The 14,923-nt window shown below is 39.8% G+C and overlaps 3 protein-coding genes across 3 annotated transcripts; 1 reads left to right on the top strand and 2 right to left on the bottom strand.

Annotated features, from left to right (window-relative positions):
* Positions 1-380: 380 nt before the first annotated feature.
* cybrd1 (cytochrome b reductase 1) lies at positions 381-2,627 on the bottom strand. Its single transcript, XM_076747114.1, has 4 exons — positions 2,372-2,627; positions 1,633-1,841; positions 1,167-1,321; positions 381-1,052 (listed from the first exon to the last, which is right to left on the bottom strand). Exons 1-4 carry the CDS (start codon positions 2,556-2,558, stop codon positions 773-775), a joined length of 831 nt encoding a protein of 276 aa, XP_076603229.1. The 5' UTR covers positions 2,559-2,627; the 3' UTR covers positions 381-772.
* Positions 2,628-3,607: 980 nt separating this feature from the next.
* On the bottom strand, positions 3,608-9,225 carry dcaf17 (ddb1 and cul4 associated factor 17). The gene is made up of 14 exons (XM_076746959.1): positions 8,644-9,225; positions 8,450-8,553; positions 8,173-8,263; positions 7,932-8,068; positions 7,753-7,831; positions 7,206-7,295; positions 7,005-7,112; positions 6,748-6,850; positions 6,387-6,529; positions 5,429-5,538; positions 5,219-5,306; positions 4,964-5,047; positions 4,090-4,245; positions 3,608-4,004 (listed from the first exon to the last, which is right to left on the bottom strand). Exons 1-14 carry the CDS (start codon positions 8,770-8,772, stop codon positions 3,897-3,899), a joined length of 1,530 nt encoding a protein of 509 aa, XP_076603074.1. The 5' UTR covers positions 8,773-9,225; the 3' UTR covers positions 3,608-3,896.
* Positions 8,777-13,839, top strand: mettl8 (methyltransferase 8, methylcytidine). The gene is made up of 10 exons (XM_076746961.1): positions 8,777-8,865; positions 9,644-9,800; positions 10,060-10,151; positions 10,243-10,583; positions 10,742-10,791; positions 11,536-11,596; positions 12,407-12,546; positions 12,894-13,000; positions 13,174-13,239; positions 13,561-13,839. The coding sequence occupies exons 2-10, from the start codon at positions 9,649-9,651 to the stop codon at positions 13,713-13,715; spliced, it is 1,164 nt and encodes a 387-aa protein (XP_076603076.1). The 5' UTR covers positions 8,777-8,865; positions 9,644-9,648; the 3' UTR covers positions 13,716-13,839.
* Positions 13,840-14,923: the final 1,084 nt, after the last annotated feature.

Below are 14,923 nucleotides of genomic sequence, written 5' to 3'. Positions count from 1 at the left end.
AACTACAGAAACTGGGAAGGGACAAAAAGACACATTTCGCCTTGACGTGGCTGTGCTGCTGCCATCTGAGGTCAATTGTTCAATGGTCAGTTTTGATCTTGGCTAAACCTCAAAAGGCAGTGTTAATGAGTCTCAATAAGTGTTCGGATTTGTTGCTTAATGTTAGTGGTTCATAATGAAAACATGATCTCTGAAAGACATTAATCCAGAAAAGCAGAAGGAACCCAGAGCACTCATGGTTATTGTGGTAACAACAACAATGATAAATTGCTGCTCATAATATATGACTCTGTCCTGTTGTATGAATATGAATCCTCATCTGCAGTCAATAATTAGAACATTAACATTTCTAAATATACAAGGACTGTAAGATAGTAGTTAGAAGTTGCAGATATTTATTGTAAAATATAGGTAGGTTCTGAACATATTTAAAAACTCAGATATCGGAATACAAATGAATGAGAGTATAGAAAATCTGTCATGATTACTTCTACAGTGCATGTCAATAAAGTGTATTCCCACATCAACTGAATCTTTTTATAAATTGGTTCACCATTATTTACATGCACTTACAGCGATTAATGATAGAGACAATAACAAGATGCTCTAAATGTCATTAATCTAAATACCTTAAGGTGCAAGAGAGAAAGCTATATATGGAAAGCTCAGCAAACTAGATTTCTTCATTTTAACTTTCTCTTGTCAGTGTAGACTGGGTGTACATACATTCAGCACTAGAGACCATATCAGCTCTGAATCACTAATATTGTAATCAGTTAGCCATATCATCCAGTTTGGTACTCCTCCTCCTGACATCCCCACAGGCCTCAGCATCGTTTCCATCAGACGGCTGACAAAGGGCCGGACCGACTTTGGTGTTGTCCTCACCTCCCCCATTGGTATGCAGAGTATGCAAGATCTGGTCACTGGGGCGTTTCCAAGACGTTCGAGTGGCAATCCAGAGGATAAGAGCTCCAAAAAGCACTAGGAGGACTCCTAGAATGTTCACAAAAACTGCCTCTGGAGGAGAGTCCTTGTACTTTGGGTTGCTCCTTAGTGATGAGGTACAAAAGCATAACGTTAAACCCACAGCAAGGCACCATACTAACACAGTACATCCGGGTTTACGGCTTTTACAAGCCTACATTTAATTCTTTTATACTTACAGGCCAAAAATTAGTTTCTCTGTGATGCCCATGAGTGCCACAGCTATGACACTGGTAAAGAGTAGAAGACCACCGTAGACATGGAGGGGCATAAACGCTGCTCTCCAGGATACTGGTGTAATTGGTATCAAATACATGCCAACTCCGAGAACAAGCTGCTCAGTGAGGGAGAAGAAAGCATCCACGTGTCAGATATTGTACTAACCAAGTCTGTTGTTCACTATGACTTTGTGTTTTAGAAAAGTGAGAGGTTATTGCTCTTTTGGTGTTCTTAAGGAGAATCTCAATATCACACGTGTCAGACAAACCTTCCCTCCTCTAATTGAAAAATACAGATTAATAATGATCTATTGCAAATGTCAAACCCTGTACTATGTTTTAGCAATATTAATATTGCACCACAAAACCAGGAGCCTGTCTTTACTATCCATGACTTCAAATCATTGAAAATAAATAGCTTATTTACCTGAAGACAATACAGCGTAACGGCTGTCAGGCCCAGCCAGCTGTGCAGACTGTACATGTTGGGGATTTTGGCAGCATTGTGGAAGTCAAAAACTGCCACCATAGCAATAACAGCGAGAATGAAGGCAAGTAAGTTCAAGCCTGCATGGATGAACTTCATCATTAGTTTGCTGCACTGCCAGGTCCAGGGGAGTCTGTAGACGATGATGGCTGCAAAAGAGGGTATCTCAGTGTAACTCAGCCGAACGATTCTTCATGCAGCTATGGTGCTTTTTTTAAATCTTCACAGCATTAAACACAAAAAATAGGTTTAATCTGCCTGTTTAAGAGGGGTACTGTGGCCATTATTATTGTCATCACCAGTACATGCATTACTTTTTAGGTCATAAAGTCATGTGAGGTATACATGCCATGTGACAAAAGTGTGCTGATGTGGACTTTAAGCCGTATTATCAAACTAAACTCATCATTTAATCACACATCCTTATTTATGTTTGCCACAATTTACGATCCAATCTGAAAGCGTCAGTTTCTAATGCCCGCAGTTTCAGTGGAAGTTCAGTTTTGATCATTGCGCACTCAGAGGTTACCTCCCTCACCCCACCCACCCCCAAGAAGCCTTGTGTAACTTTGATTTGCGCGTGTTTCCTTTAGCTGTTTGCATTCCTCCAAAATCAACGCGCAAATGCAATTATATTTGTTTAAAAAAAAACAAAAAGAAGAAGAAAGACTCCTCTCACCCATTCCCTGCAAGAAAATAAACCCGATGACTATTAAGACAGGATGCCAGTTGAACTCGGCCAGTCCTCCATCCCAGGCTAAACCTTCTTTATAATGGAGAACCCATATTAGCACGAATGTTATGGAGACCAGCCCGGCGGCGGCAGCGGCGCACAGCGCGACCAGGAACCGTTTCAGACTCTCCATCAGGCAACAGCAGCGAGACGGTGCGACTCCCCGGAGCAGCTGTTTGTAGTAGTGTCTGCTGAGGACGGACCGATGTCACATGACCCAGAGGCGTGCAAGTGTTTGGAGGAAAGACGTTTCGTCACTTTGGTGGTTACAGAGAAGTCTGAGACCACTTCGAGAAGAGAGGATGTTTTCGTTTCTACGCCATGTCTGTCAAACATGTTTACGGGAGCGCTGGCTGCGGTGAACTCCTCCAGTCTGAGCTTCAGGTGTGAGTTAGTGAACCAGGCCGTGCAGGCAACTAGTTTAAATGAAAGTGTGCCCAACAGACCCCCAGTGGTGGAACGTAGACTCAGTACTAATACTGAAGTACTGCACTTAAGTACAGCTTGCAGGTACTTGTACTTTACCTCAGTATTTCAGTTTTGTGCACTTTATACTTCTACTCCACTACCTTTCAGAGGGAAATATTGTACTTCTTTACTGTACTACATTTAATTGACACCTGTAGGTAAGATTTTACATAAATAACCCACATACGATCAGTTTATGAAACACAGTTGATTAAACCAAGCAGCAGCCTCCAGGGCTGATAGATGCAGCCAACGTGCCAAAAACTGCAGGTCCTTGAATGGCCACTTCAGACTGGTATCAAAAGCGAGTCAGTCCCCATAGACCCCCATATTAAACATATTCAACTTTACAGCAGATATAAACATGTCTACAAAACCTGCAATATGAAATGAATACAGAGGTTGCATCACCTCATTTGTGGAACAAACTAGCATGATTAAACTGTGGGTTGTGAAAGAATGTAGCCATAATGCCAAATTTTGATCACATGACATGATGACAGGCACCTCACTCATTTCATTTTAGAGGAAGACACGCCTCTGTATCATTGCTATCCACAGGCATTCCCTTGCTATCAAAGAGAGCAATCACATGTTGCTCCAGTGAGTCCAGATCTGGCTCAGTGGGCTTTCTGCTGCCCGCTCACATGGAAGCAACTTTCAATTATCTTAATATTTGGATGAGCATAATGGAAAAACAGCAGGAGGCGGAAAAACAGAGCAACTTTGAAAAATATAACATTTTAATTTAGGAGAAACAGTGTAAAAAATGTTCACGGGTGTGAGACAGGACATGGTTAACAGTAATACAGAACAGAGACTTGATTATCAAGTGTAATTCACACAAAAGAAATAATTATACAATGATCCAAATGTGGAAAACAGCACTTTGAGTTTAAAAGAAAAGCTGATAAAAAAAAAACACAAGTTGGACACAAATATGTACAGAGTCTTTAAAAGCAAAAAAGAAGCATAAAGATATAAAAACTCACTTTAGTGTCACTTATTTTCCAGCAGCCTTGAGTTTGTAAACGTGGCAGCAGAAGTTGGTTTTCTTTTGTTCAATATGAACAATTGTGTCTTTGTCAAAGAACAACTCATGTCGATAAGTCTGAAACAGAACGTGAGAGCAAACATGAATCCGTATACACAGACACTTCTGCTTAACGTTGGCACGGTCATCTACAGTCCCTCACCTCATCCCAAGGTTCAACCAGATCTACCGTCCGTAGTAACGTCCCGTGCTGGTTGTCGTACAGCCGGATGTGGGCTCTTCCTTCCCCCTCCTCACCGTTAGTGACCACTACTGCCAAAAGGTCCAGCTCATCCTCATATTCCACCATACGGAAAGTCTGTGAATTGAAAAGGCTCATTGTTGTGAACAACAATGCAGTGCAGACTGTGCACCAACGTATGTAGAGACATGAGCCCAATGTTCACTAAAAAGAGCAGCTACACGGCAGCTGAGCATTCCAGCTGCTTTCCAAATAGCATCCTTTTTCTTTTTACCATTAGTAAGTCCTGCAGCTGCAGCTACAAATTACATATTGTTGCATGCAATAAGCATATAATTGGGACATGCTACTTCTTTAAAACATCGCGCCTTGAACTTTGACCCTCTTGCGTATACAACTGTTGCAGTCTGTAGTGGCAAAAGCCACTGCTCTTGGCAACTCAATCAATTTGATTTATCTTCCACAGTGCAGAGAAATGTGGCTCAGAATAGTCAGAAAAGCAGGCTGGTTTGCACTCTGCAAAATGCAAGTAGGGTACCCTGCTTTTTGTAGCATACTGCATGTGACATACGATGCATTGGGGCATACTAAATCTTTTTCTGGCTTTGTAAGTAGTATGATGGTCTGGGTATTGGAACACAGCACTAACATAGCAATGTGTTAGTTTGTCTTTCGAAACTTTCCAACTTCCTCTTTGTGTCTAAGACATCGGTTCCTACTTTAAAATTTTAAAAATGGGTCACACATACAGCTTAACGTTTTTTTTTTAAATCAGCATAAGTATTTTCTATGCAAAGATACTGGATCAATGATTAAAGTGTAATCACTTTGGTACCTCTTGATCTGGATCATCATCCAGCTGACGAAACCTTCTCTTCACTGTGCGGCCTGATGAGGTGACGGTGACTTGGGAGGTAGGCTGCAGTTAATGGAAAGCAGAAACACCAAATTTCAACTGCGCCAAGACTGAGTACACCAAGTTATAACATTTGATTTCCCACCATTGTCACAGTGAACATGAGGCTGAAACTAAAGCCGTAGTGAGTACAACACATAGTAGGCCTAGTAGGTAAATAAGTATGACACTTACAGTGTTGTTTTGATGGGTCGCCATAGAATAATCCTCAGCCACCTTTGATGGCAAGCCAGTGTTCAGTTCACTGAGGATTTTCAGGACACTTGGAGAAAAGAAAAAGAAAAATGTACTCTATGTGTATACTCCAACGACAGGGCCTCCACACAGACCATGTTGTCTTTGCAGTCTTCATTTTGTTATGTAAAGGTTGACTGTAGTACTCACTTTATGACAGTAGGTCCAACATGAATGATCCTTCCCGAGTCGTCAGGGTGGAAGAAGATCCCATCACTCTCTAAAGAGCAGCAGTTCATGTTCTGTATTCCATTTGTCGCCTAGTGTCATTAAATGACAAAGTATCCTATTAACTCATTAACTAAGACATGCATTATTAATTCTATAGCAAATTGTACAGAGTACCATAACTATCTGTAGAACAGAAGAAGAAAAAAATGCAAAGCACCAACACATTGTGCATTCACCATTATGTAAAGGCAAAATTTGCCTTATTAAAAAGGGATACTCCACCCAAACTCTATTGTTAGCGTAGGGCTTAACCGCTGTAGTCTTAAAATGTGGTTGTGTAAAACGCTGCTTTGGGTGGAGATTTAGAGCTTCAAGAGTTCCTAAACTGCACATTTCTCGTTTACACTGTAAGCTTATGCAGTATTTTTACGATACTGATCAGGGCAAACAGAACTGCATTTTCTTGTGTTTTGGAAACTGTGGTGGCTTAAATGTGATTTACTGTTTTTCCACACAATCTATCATGCAGCCTCAGTTGCAGACAGTTGTCTTTGGTAAGAAATAAATGTGAGCAGTGTGGTCAAATAAACTAAATATGGAGTAATCTGGAGAAGCTTGTGCTGTAGTAGCAGCACAGCTCTGCACAAAAGTAGTTGAAATGTTTTGTGAGGTTTTGAATATGTGATTAAGTTTGGTTGTGTCCTGCTCTGTCCAGCAGCTGAATACAAAGACTGTCACAGACATCTGTGGCCCTTCTTACACTGACACTTTCAATAGGCTATGGCCATTTTGGTGGCAGTGAAGTCTATCACACAACAAGATTGGCAATATTTATCTGTTATAACCAAGCACACGCTGCATGTTGTGCTCAAAAGACCAAATACTTATTGAAATGTCATGTTTGAGTCTATGGTTAAAGAGGATTCTCTAAACTTACCAGAGTACTGTCCTTGAGTGAACAGATGTGGTGAGTCCCCTTGTGATTTTTGCACGGTGGTGTGTAGATGTAGTGCCATGGGTAGCCTCCAATCTGGATACTGTTATTAGAGCACAACACCTCAAAAAGTACTGGAGGGCAATCTGTGCAAAAAAAAAAAAAATAATAATAATTCAATTTTCACTTTGCAATGAAAAGCATTCCTGCTCACAGTGGTGAAGCAGGTCTACTGCAATCTTTAACACAATGATACAACAGCTCTGGACTTAAAGACCCCTTCCATGCCTGGTATTTAATACAATTCGGGCACATTCTCTGGATAAGGAAAAACAGGTGTAAACGGGGTGAAAAACAGACCCACCTGTGATCTGGATATTTACTGGAATACCAAACGGGACATCTCCCACTGTTTTGCCTCCAAGAAGTGAACTCTGCCTTCCGAGCGTTAACTTCTCAGTCAAGTACTGAAGGATAATAAAATACTCAATGTGTAAATATTCTCAGGTACGTAATTTTCAACATATTTATTTCTACTGCAATGTTTAAAACATTGATTAAATAAAATATTCAGCTTGGTCAATATTGTGTGGGGATTTATTTTGGATAAAAATCGCATACCCTTTGGATAATGTGCTCAAAGCTGTACAGCTTCACTGACTTGTTGCTGTAAGACACCACAATGACACCTTGAGACAGAACAACATCGGTAACACCATTTCCAAACACCTGAAAGAATAAGATTTGCATTTTAGTAGTAATATATGACTCCTGCAGGCACATTTGAAAAATTTTAAAAAACTACCAAAAATATCTGCTTACCTTTTTGCTGATCTCCAGAATTCCCACAATTTGCAAGGGGAAAACGTGAAAGATGGCCAGGTGCATCACTGTACTCTGAGTGACACCTGCCTGTGAGTTAAAAAAAAAGAGGAGAAAAAAAGTCATCTCTTCATATCAGAAATCCCATCCTGGGACAAGTAGTGAAATGAAAAGCTGATTAATCGATCCACAGAAAATTCATGAGAAACAGTTTAGTCATTTATTACGCTGGTTGAACAAAAGAAGCAATTAGAAGATGTAAACTTGAGCAGTGAGATATTGCAATGGGCATTTTCCAATATTTTCTGACATCTTGTAGACTAAACAATCAACCGATTTGTCTAAAGAGTAGTCAACAGATTATTTGACAAAGGAAACCATAAACCCTTAACTACTGATATCTAAATTCCTTGACTGGCACAGTTGTTTTCTTTGATTTCTGCAATACAACCATCAAAATGAGAAGAACTGAAGAAGAAACTCCATGTACAGCAAGATCCCAGGCATTATTCTCCTTTAGAAAGTGTCCTGACCAGATTGACCTCACCTGCCGTGCTAAAGGTGTTTCTTTGTTTTGAACAGATTTAATATAAAACATCTCTTGAGAAACATCCCAGCCGAGATACCTGCCAAATACAAGACAAAGTACTGTTTGTTACTACAGTTTTTAATGGACTGAAAACCGACTTGTATTTATCGCTCAAAGAACAGAGAACTTGATGATACCTGAACTTATGTTTTGAGGAGAGGTAAACTCTCTGCAGCTCTTCTCCCGTTTCAGCTGACAGGCGACACAGCCAGTTATTGGCTGTCAAAGCCACGAGGCTGGCTTTATGATCAGAGGGGGATGCTAATGTTTTGTCCTGTCAATAAGACAAATGAAAACATCATTCTGAGCCTGGGTTGTTAACATCTGGTTACTGCAAGTTCAGTGTTGATCCAAAAAAAGGTTTTTTATTTCACTTACAAGTGGGCTCTGACACAGCAAGGCATCTTCAAATTTCTCCAATTTAGACCTTTTGGGCAACTTGTACAGAAAGTGAGGCTCTGAATGAACACTGAAACCAGAAGATCTAGTCACTCACTGTTGACTCTCAGATTGTGATTTTGTCAGAATACTGTGTGCATTACTTGACTGTGTGACTTTTACATGTCAATTTTAAAGATTTTGCAATTTATCTGCAGTATCAATCTGTATCATATGTATCATGAAGACTGTAAATAGGTCAATTATTCATACTCACCAGCTGTAGCAGTTCTGGTAATTTTCAAAGTAGATTTTACCATTCTCATACATTATTGTGGATTTTGAGGTCTTGCTCCATACCTTGGTGAAATCCCTGTTGTCCTACAAGATAACAAAAATAAGCAAGATAGTATTGTAGTAAAATTGTTATTGAAACCAGTTAACACCTAAACGCACCGTCTTTTCCATTACCTGGAGGAGGAGAGCTCTGAGGACCTTCATATTGAGTCTAACAATGGTTCCAGCATCTGTGATTCCTCTACTCCTCCGGGTCAGCAGCTCAGTGGCGTTCACGGCTCTTTTTCTCCGGCACGGCGCCATCAGCAGGTGACACTTCTCTCTACAAGCGGACGTTGTGGTAGCATCACAAGAGGCAACAACCTGAGCTGACCCCGGGACCACAGCCGAAACCGAGTAAGAGCGATAATGGTTTCAATACGACGTTACAACCCTTCACTGAGCTCCATCATGTCCGAGACCAGTGAACCTCCTCTATAGCTTTAAAGTTAGCTAACATGAAAAGTTAACAGCTAGCATAACTCAAGTCAGCGCCCGTTGAGCCAGAGGATCTCGAGGACTTCGTTCAAAAGTCGTACCCAGTTCGTTTTATATGACGCAACGTTAGTTGAACTGGGCAGTTGTCCGGGTATGAGAAACAAAGAAGTAATATCTGTAGTTAACAGCAGGTGGGCAATAATGTCGTATTTTGACCGGTGTTGCATTAGTTAGCTGCCAATGCTAGCTCCCCCATCCAGCACCATGTTTGTAGTCCTTACTTGCGTCTTCTTCTACTGAAAGAATTACGCACACTGCATCCAGCTTGGAACGTGAGCGCCCTCCTCTCAACCCCTGAGCATGGATGTCACACTTACTGTAGAAACCATTCCACTTTTAGTTTCCTCCTTTTGATTTCATTCAAAGTCGCTTAAAGGTCGGAAAACTGATCGTACTTGTTTTCTATTTTTTATTTATACTGTGTCTTGGCTTGTAACAACTCTCTTGGCTTGTAGAAGCTATATGATGTTTACACTGACTGAAATATTCAAACTGTATTTTTTAAAATAGAGACATAAAATGCTGCTCTTTGGGCAAGTTCTTGTTACTTTGCTAGCATGAAACAGCAGCATTTTAAGCCATAGGTGCAGCGTCAAAGCATTGTTACATGTATTCAACTGTTCCTGCATTTTTACAGAGTAAATGCATAAACTGCGGAGCTCCTCTTTGGTCAAAGCAGCTGAAGTTTTCAGCAGATTGTCTTCAAGATCAAAGAGCACAGGAGGAAGACCTTCAGCTCCACTGGGTTCACGATTTCTGACCAATCCTGATGACATCTTTAAACACAACATGTGGTCAGTGATGTAATATAGTGAGACTTTAATCTGTCACCCATCTGTGGATGCTTTTTATGGAGATAGGAGGATGACAGTGTAGGTACATCTACCTTTAACAACAGAAATGAAATAAACTTAAGAGCTTTCTGATGAACTTCAAAACGCAACTGTGGTTTTATACGTTATTGTGCTGATTTCCTTTATTTGATACAGTTTGTGAGTTACTGGAGTTGAACAGATGTACTAACAGTTGCTTTTGTAATGCTTAATATTTTAGGGATCATGTACAATGGACAGAGGAGGATAAAGAAAACGCAAGGCAAAAGGCGGAAGAAAATTCCTGTGTGAAAATTCCATTAAAGGAACAAGGCAAGAAAGTACTCCAGCAAAAAAAAGATTTTTCCAAGTTTCCAAACCTCATATGTACAGTTTATTATTCTAAAATCTCCTCCACACACAGGTAAATTTGACAGAGAGGCTTGTCAATACTGGGACAAGTTTTATGGGATGCACCAGGATAAGTTCTTTAAAGACCGCAAGTGGCTGTTTTTAGAATTCCCAGAACTGCTTCCTGCAGGTGCAAAAAGCCAAGCCACAAACATGAGCCTGGCTGATCAACAGGCACCACCTACTGGATCCAGCACAGACACAGAGACCAGGCACCAGCAACACAACGGTCCCACAAACCATCACAGAAGTCCAGACACCTCCAACCATCAGGAGCCTCGACTAGAAAAAGATGAAGCTGCCGTACAGACTGCTATTTTCCCTGGCCAGCATGCGTCTTTCAGGATCTTGGAGGTTCTCAAAGTTGTTTACGTGTTTTAATATAGATTACTGCATGCAGACCATTTATTGTGATGTAAAAAGCAGTCAGTTTATAGTTGCTGTATTGAAGTGTTTGCTTTTCCATGTTTCACTAGACAGAAAAATCATCGAAATGTATTTCCTCTTCACAGGTTGGATGTGGAGTAGGAAACAGTGTATTTCCCATCGTTAAATCCATAAAGTAAGTAAATTCCCAACTTGCACAAGACTGTGGCTCATCTTGAATAATATGCCTTAACATTTTGGACTTCTGTGGACAGGAGCAGGATTTCTACCACAGTGTGAAATGTGCTGTATTCTTTGTATTGTTAGAATGCATATAAACCAAACTGACTACTTTTGTGTAGTTCAGTGAATTTGCTGAATTTGAGATACAAGGCGCAACAAAGCATTTGATTAGGTATTAATGGGCTTTTCCGTTACAAAATCAAACTAATTGATCCAGGCAGCGTAGACCTCCACCTTGGGTGTTCTGTGAGGTAAAATGACTGTTTTTGTCACAGGAGTTTGGTTTGGACTGTGGCCTTTGGAGAGAGCAGTATTAACGGCTTCAGTTTCCATTGCAAAGTGCTGTTTGATGGTGTGTCAACCGCCATCTACTGTAGGTAGTACGCTGACTATTGATAAGTACCTCATATAACCCTGCTTCAAATTGTCATACCCTTTAACGACGGCCCTGTTCTAGTAAAGTGCACCAGTACATCATGACAGGGAACCAGCATGCACAAGCAGCAAGATGGAATTCAGCCATCATTAATTTTAGTTTTCAGAGCTTTTCTTTTCCTGCTGTGACATGTCAAAATGTCTTCTATGGAAAAAAAGCCTGTCTGCTTCCTTAGCTAAAGATTTCTGGTGCTTCATCACACAGTTGTGCTGTATTTATAATGATGTACGGGTCCTAACAGTGACTGTGGCTGTTTCACAGAGAAACGGATGCCTTTTTGTACTGTTGTGACTTCTCTCCATGTGCCATTCAGCTGGTCAAGGTAAGCATTTCTAATGTTTGGTATGAACACGCAGATTCTGGACTGTATTGCGGTTAATGCATTTCTTCAAAGGAATGTTTACTGATATCACTTATATTTTAAAACAACCAAAGCTGTATAAGGTCCAATTCAAACTAGCAGTGATGCTGTTACAGCACTTATGTCATCTAGACAATATGTTGAGGATATTTACAGTCATATCAGATTATGATCAAGTCCAGCATGTCATAGACTGCTAAAATATTTAGACAGATTGCATTAATATCTGATGAAGTAATAACTTAATTAATTCATTGTAAAGCTGTCATCAGTCTTTGAGCTTTCCAGAATAATGCAGCACTTAAAAGTACTCTGCCTAGCAGGTCTTTTGTAGATGATATTTTTGCACAGGATTCGAGTATAAAGTATCTTTGTAATTTGGGCTCAGCAAATAACATCATGTTAAAACTCATCTTCATCTGTTTGAAAGTGTTTGTAACCTGAAATAGTGGGATATATTTCTTTTCTTTAACAAGTTATTTCTCAGTAGATGAAGAGCATAAAGCCAAACTGTCCAAAGATCGAAAAAAAAAATTAGATGTGTCTTATTAGAAATAATGGATTTTTGTCAAAAGAGTTTAAATTCATCAGGCTGGTGTGAAATGTGCACACACATTCAATATGATAGAGAAGACAGACAATGGAAATCACTTGATTAGAGTTAAATGTTATATATGGTTGCAGCACACTGACCAGCTACCCAAATCTGTATCTGAACTACCATTTAGAATCAGACTTTGTGTGCCTTAGCTGTTTATTCTCCTCATATAGGACCACCCAGACTACGATGACTCACTGTGTCATGCCTTTGTCCATGACATTTGTGAGGAGATGGCCTCCTTTCCTTTCCCTCCTCAGAGCCTGGATGTTATTCTGGCAGTCTTTGTGCTCTCCTCGATTCATCCTGACCGGTAGGTGAAGGTTATAAGACAAAGGACAGCTTGACATCATTTCTCACCTGGCAGACCCTCCACAACCCCTATAATGCCCCAAACCCACTTTCACTTTCCCCAGGCAGTTAACAACATTTTAACTGAACAGACATTTGAAAATAAATGCTGGCAGCTTGCATATTTTAGTTTTTTACCTTAGCACTGTCCATGTAAGACATCTCATATTGTAGTACTTCAGTTGTGTGGCTGTTTAAGGCCTCAATGAATATATTCCCATAAAGCCTGCATATATTTTGTTCATGGTTACTTGGATCCTCATTAGCTGCAATCCTATTGGTCAAGACTATTGTTCCATCCATCGACAGAATTCAAGGAGTTGTGAACCGACTGTCTACATACCTGAAACATGGAGGGATCTTCCTCTTCCGTGATTATGGGAGATACGACTTCTCACAACTCAGGTTTAAGAAGGGTGAGCCTCCAGCTCGTAACACGCTCCTCAATACAGCCATTTGATCTTCTGTACCTAATTTGTTATGTACTCTGTGTATAGTTTGATGTGTCTGCAGTGTTTCTTTTTTTTGTTGTTGACAGTTTAATAAATTTCATTTTTAGTCATTTAATCTTTTAATCTCTCACAATCAGGACGGTGCTTATCAGAGAATTTCTACACTCGTGGAGATGGAACCTGTGTGTACTTTTTCACTAAAGGTAATTGTGCACCGTGAGATGTGCATTCTCTTCCACATCGAGTAAATAGTTGCTGACAGGACCGTAGCTGCCACTGTTGCCATTTTATCTTGAAATATGGACATTTTAGGAACCTGGGTGGGTTAAATTCTTCTTAGGTGGGTATTTGGGGTACTGGAATAGGTTGATATGGTATATTTAAGATTGACTCTTGAAGGACAAATAAATAATACATGAAATATGTTTCTAAGGAAGAGGGGACTTGGAGGGATGAGCTCAGTATTTCAGAAATCCCGGCTACAGCCCTGCTTACTGACAGTGTTATTATACATATTTTTACAGAAGAAGTTCATGATTTATTTTCCAATGCCGGACTGGAAGAAGTTCAGAATCTGGAAGACAGACGACTTCAAGTGAACAGAGGAAAGAAGGTTGCAATGCATCGGGTTTGGATGCAGGGCAAGTATAGGAAATTATATCCACCTTCGCCATCTTAACAAGCCGCCATGCACAGCCTGCTTTGGAGCTATAGGACTTTTTTATACTTTGCTTATCATTCATTAATTTTTTACCAAAGGAGTGTACAACAACAAGATTGTATGCAATAAAAACATGTCAAACAAAGCTCTGGTGTTATCTGGTTTTATGTACTGTAGATCACTGTAATGATATCCATGAGATGAGTATTTTGACTATCAGATACTTCAGTAAAAGTATCAATACCACACTGAACATACCCCATCCTAATAAGTAGGAGAATTTCCTCATCTCCTAAAGGAACACTTAATCCTTCAGTTTATCACAAAAATTCCAATTAAAAATCACTAAATCTTGAGCTACGTAGTTTTCACTGGACAGGAAGGGTATGAAAACTTGTATTCTGAAAAGTAACGAGTAACTAAAGCTGTCAGGCAGATGCAGTGAAGTAAAAAGTACAATATCTGAGATGTAGAGTAATATGAGTATAAGCATGAAGTTTCATTAAACAGAAATACTCAAGTAAAGTACAAGTACCTCGGATTTGTGCCTCAGTACAGTACTTGAGTAAATGTACTCAGTTATATTCAACTACTGACAGTATTTACATGATAAAAATACTCAAAAGTCAAATTATGAGATGGTAAGTGAAGACAGTGACTAAATAGGTCGAAATTGTAAGGTTCTAAATTATGAAATGGATCAAAATCATAACATATGTTTAACTTTCTGATTTTGACTTATTTAAAAATTGTGACTTAAGTTTTATAGTTATGATTAAATATCACTAAGTCAGAATTGTCTTCTCTGCTGAAATGGGCATCCATGACCTTTTTTAATATAGTCCAGCAGTTATTTTATTTCTTCAAAAGAAAAGGACAGACATCATAATTTCCTGTGATTAAAGTCTATAACTCGTATGTAAAACGTGCTTATGCAGAGTTCGGTGTGTATAATGTCAAAGTAGTCTTTATGTCTGGATGGTTCCTTCATGCATCGCGATAAGAATTTTGCACACGATGCGTGACGTTTCATAGGCAACCACTTGAAGACGGAGAGGTGGCCCTGGAGCCAGGACGCAGTGCTGAGGTGTGAAGAGGTTGGTGTCCTAAAAACAGATAATAATTAGACGTTTTCGTTCAGTTACACTCACTGTGCCCATGTAAACACAAGTGTGTGATGCCAGTTGGTGATTTTCACACTATGTGAAAGATTAACGTGTGCGCTG

The sequence above is a fragment of the Chaetodon auriga genome, chromosome 13, assembly GCF_051107435.1.
Source record: "Chaetodon auriga isolate fChaAug3 chromosome 13, fChaAug3.hap1, whole genome shotgun sequence".
NCBI lineage: Eukaryota > Metazoa > Chordata > Actinopteri > Chaetodontiformes > Chaetodontidae > Chaetodon > Chaetodon auriga.
This window is presented reverse-complemented; position numbering and strand designations above follow the sequence as displayed.

Excerpts from the sequence above, each read along its gene's own strand:
- cybrd1 (XM_076747114.1), bottom strand. The coding sequence starts at position 2,558 with ATGGAGAGTCTGAAACGGTTCCTGGTCGCGCTGTGCGCCGCTGCCGCC. Across the intron at positions 1,842-2,371 it reads TATTTTCTTGCAGGGAATGG|CCATCATCGTCTACAGACTC; the intron begins GTGAGAGGAGTC and ends CCTCTTTTGCAG. Across the intron at positions 1,053-1,166 it reads GAGAAACTAATTTTTGGCCT|GAGCAACCCAAAGTACAAGG; the intron begins GTAAGTATAAAA and ends CTCATCACTAAG.
- dcaf17 (XM_076746959.1), bottom strand. The coding sequence starts at position 8,772 with ATGGCGCCGTGCCGGAGAAAAAGAGCCGTGAACGCCACTGAGCTGCTG. Across the intron at positions 7,296-7,752 it reads AAACACCTTTAGCACGGCAG|GCAGGTGTCACTCAGAGTAC; the intron begins GTGAGGTCAATC and ends TTTAACTCACAG. Across the intron at positions 5,307-5,428 it reads GTTGGACCTACTGTCATAAA|TGTCCTGAAAATCCTCAGTG; the intron begins GTGAGTACTACA and ends CTTTTCTCCAAG.
- mettl8 (XM_076746961.1), top strand. The coding sequence starts at position 9,649 with ATGCATAAACTGCGGAGCTCCTCTTTGGTCAAAGCAGCTGAAGTTTTC. Across the intron at positions 9,801-10,059 it reads ATCTTTAAACACAACATGTG|GGATCATGTACAATGGACAG; the intron begins GTCAGTGATGTA and ends TTAATATTTTAG. Across the intron at positions 13,240-13,560 it reads TGTGTACTTTTTCACTAAAG|AAGAAGTTCATGATTTATTT; the intron begins GTAATTGTGCAC and ends ATATTTTTACAG.